This window comes from Aptenodytes forsteri, unplaced genomic scaffold (assembly GCF_000699145.1).
Source record: "Aptenodytes forsteri isolate BGI_AS27 unplaced genomic scaffold, ASM69914v1 Scaffold212, whole genome shotgun sequence".
Taxonomy (NCBI): Eukaryota; Metazoa; Chordata; class Aves; order Sphenisciformes; family Spheniscidae; genus Aptenodytes; species Aptenodytes forsteri.
In genome coordinates, this window is record NW_008795487.1 from 1,786,422 (window position 1) to 1,790,155 (window position 3,734).

At 41.4% G+C, this 3,734-nt stretch overlaps 1 protein-coding gene across 1 annotated transcript in view; it reads right to left on the reverse strand.

Annotated features, from left to right (window-relative positions):
- Positions 1-1,804: 1,804 nt before the first annotated feature.
- The window catches only part of CYFIP1 (cytoplasmic FMR1 interacting protein 1), a 61,466-nt gene continuing 59,536 nt past the window's right edge, over positions 1,805-3,734 (reverse strand). The window contains 2 exon segments of the mRNA XM_009281341.2: positions 1,805-2,876; positions 3,350-3,497. Of these exon segments, the coding sequence (XP_009279616.1) occupies positions 2,712-2,876; positions 3,350-3,497 (313 nt within the window). The 3' untranslated portion in view covers positions 1,805-2,711.

Consider the following 3,734-nt stretch of genomic DNA (forward strand, 5'->3'; position numbering starts at 1 on the left):
ATAATTGAAATAAAATAATAATAAACTTTTTATCTCAACCCACGAGTTTTCTCACTTGTGCTCTTCCAATTCTCTCCCCCATCCCACCGGGGGCGGGGGGAGTGAGCGAGCAGCTGCATGGTGCTCAGTTGCCAACTGAGGTTAAACCACAACAATGTCACACATGCCAAGGTGTCAAGCAAGAAAAAAGGTTCTTTAAATTCTGGTTGAAGAATGGGATTTGAACTTCTACCTGATTTTATGGGACATCACATGGGCAGCGCTCATGTCACGGAAACACATCCCCCTAACACGCAACCAAGATCACAGTAATGGGGAGCAGCAGGGAAGAAGTCAAACTACCGAGTCACTGAACTCCCGGCTGCCACCCTTCGTACCAAAGCACCAGCCTGACCGAAGAGCAGGTTACATTTTCGTACAGCGGAAGCTGTTACTTTATGTTTTGGCCTACAGACCCGCTGTTTTGGATGAGAGAGAATTTAAAATGAAAAAGTTAGGCCTTTTGTGCACCTTGCTTGACTATTCCTTTTAGGTAGGAGAAGCAGCTACACCAGGTGAAGAGGTTTTAACTCAAAGCCTAATATCCTGCTGAAAATGAAAAAAAATAGTAAGCTACCTTTGAAAATGTGAAATGAGCATCTCATAGGACTAATGTCCGAATTATCTTAAACCTGTACTAACTAAAGGGAAAAGAAAAAAAAGATCTTAACATCTGTATTAACGCTAGTGGTTTTAAGATGTTAGAGACCAATTTGCTAGCTGCTGCCAGTTAACCGGTAAGAATTAGAATTTACTTTACTCGCACCATGATTCGTTATTTTAAAATATTTCTTAAACAACAACAACAAAAAATCAGGCTTTTTTAATTATCCATTTCTGCACCACAGTGCCAAGCCAAAGCCTCAAGCATGTGAGACTTATCCCTAAACCAATGATTATCTCAACAAATTAAGAAAGCTGTTCATTCCCTTAATTGAAGCCTGAAGCCAGGGAAGTGTTTGGTTGGCTAAAAGTCATCTTTGCAGAGTGCGGTGAGGGACAAAAAAGGAATGTTTCCTACAGAAAACTGTGTGTTAAGCATCTTGTAAAAGAAATCCTGCAACGAGCTGGCGCAACAAAGCACAAGTGTTTCCTACTTCTGTCTCCGCCACCCCGGGCAGCCTTGTGTATGCTCTCACCACAACAGAGACCACTCCAGAATGGCAGCTCTCGAGCACAGGTGCCCTGGGAAAACCTGTGGTACGGGAAATTTGCTTATAGATTGCCCAGCAAATCCCCATCCTCTGTTTTGCTGAGGAATTTCAGTTAATTTCTTTTTTTCCCCTCAAAATCCAGTTCCCTGCTACCCCAGTACCTACACGTTCCTCATCTCCTGCATACCGCCTCTGCAGACGCTCATTTCTACCCATTACTGGACTTGATTCCCTTGCTGTGAAACATCTGAAAAGAGCTGAGCAGGAGAAAGGATGGGCCGTAACCTAACCTTGAACGAGTGAGAGGGAAGGGAGAAAAACGGGTTCGCAAAGGGATGCGTTCTTGGTTTCACACTATGGGTTAGAAGCGTTAACCAAATAACATCTCCAGAAATCCATATCCTGGGTAAAACGTGTAATTACCCGTCCGTGTCTGTTCCGGCCATCTTAACTCACGTTTGTTTTGGGAAAAGAGTGTTGGGTTGATCCTAACAGCTGACTGACCATCCAACACCACTGAAAAGCTCTGTTAGGATCCTGCAGTAAAGCAAGCAGGAGCTACTGCTTTCGGCTGAACTGGTTGCTTGAAAAGTCAAGTTTTACAGTTGCAAAGTTTTACAAACAATTTTACTGATGCAGTGTTTGCATAATACAGTAAATGTAATTAAACAAATACTTTCTGTAAGTAAATCATGATTAACATCGTTAGAGCTTATGTACTGGGATAGATTACACCTGATCACTGTATTCAAGATTCTTGTAAACAAGAATTCCTTATCGCTTGTAAACATCTGTGTTGGTACACAGGTATGCATCTCTAACCAAAATGTAACTCGTGTTAGAAGCTCTCGTTAGGAAAAAGTAAACAGTGCCCGTTCTAATCAATCAAACTACTGCCCTTTAAAAAGATCAGAATACAATCAGTCACCTCCATGTTAAATAACTTTGAAACAATCACCTTAATTAGCCTTCATTTCCATAATTACTGATCTCAGAGAATAGTTTTGCAAAGAGGAAAAATAATCAACTGGCTAGAAAAATTATTCACAAAGCACCAGCAGTTGTTTGTTTTGTTTTTTAATAAAGGCTAATTAAGCAATTAATGCTCTAATACAAACAATTAGTAATTGATTTCTAAAAGTTTTTTTCTACAGAACCCAGTTTCTTATCCTCCACAGCTATTATTTCGATAGCTTCGGGGGGAAATTATGCCAGTCCAGTCTAAAATCGCCACCTCAGTCCAGGAATGCAAAGAGATTTCAAAAATCTTTTACAGTCGCAGGTTTTTAATCAAAGTGTATAAAATTTTAGTCTTGAAAAATAAGTATAGATTGTATACAGTTACTGTGCTTGGAGACTGAAGAGGACAGTGCACCACTCAAATGGCGCAGGCATACTGAAAAATGCAGATGAGAGTATTCCTTAAAACTGTTGGTGTGTTTTGTGGTTGGGTTTTTTTTTCCCCTTTCTCAAACTTTTAGCCTAAATAGGTGCACAAAGTATCGTTAGGTGGGAAGTCTAGTTGCTGGCAAGGGACTGATGAATAGGTGGCTGGAAGCAGCGCACGTGTTCCACGGGTGTGCTCTCTCCATCGCCGGACTTCAAATACTTGTCCAAAATAGCAATTATTTCATCGTTCAGAATCTGGAACTTGCGAATTCTCTCAACCATTTTCTTCAAAGGCTGCGAACGTAAAAAAAACCGGACACACAGGAATTAGCTTTGGAGATGAAAAGCCTTAGACACAAAAGCGGCAAATGCTGTTACCTCACCTCTCCCAGCAACGTTATGAATGTTTCCCTTCCACTGCTAATCCAGTGAAAATCCAAGGTGCACGTTGGTTTTTGACAGTGCTGCTTTTTGTACAAAAAAGGGCAATTTACAGCAGCCTTGTCATAATCTGAATGCACGTATGAGACATGGAAAGCATTAAGAAAATCCCACATATTCAGGAAATCAGAATTCTCACTGACCAGCCTTCAAACTCCAGCGCTAACGCCTTAATCTTTTGTTCCTCAAAACTCTGGTGCCCTCATTTTCAGCATTTCATTCTAAAAAGCGATTGCTACGTCTACACCGCATCCGAGCACAAACAGCCCTGATTTATTGTTGTCTTTATTACTACAGCGAATACAGAACAGGTCTTTTCAACTCACCACATTCTTTATAACCTCGTCTTTGCCGTCATGCTTTTGGACTTTCAACAGGTGGTAGCAGAAATCCAGCACATCAAAGCGACGCTGCTGTCCCAAAAGCACAATGATCATACAGCCAGCCCAGTGCAAGCCATCTCCAAAGCACTGCCTGAAAGAGGAAACGCACCACATAAAGCACGTTTCACCTAAATCTTCAGAAACGTATCCCCAGGAAACGCTCGGTAATCAGCCATGATACTAAACTACATATATATCACTCTAGAATACGTTTGACATTAATCTAGAAAATACGGCAAAGTCTCCAGTAAATTAAGTTCTCTTTCCAGATACCACAAGCGATGCAAATGGTTGCTTAATGAAGGAACAGAAGCCCCCCCCCCCCCGT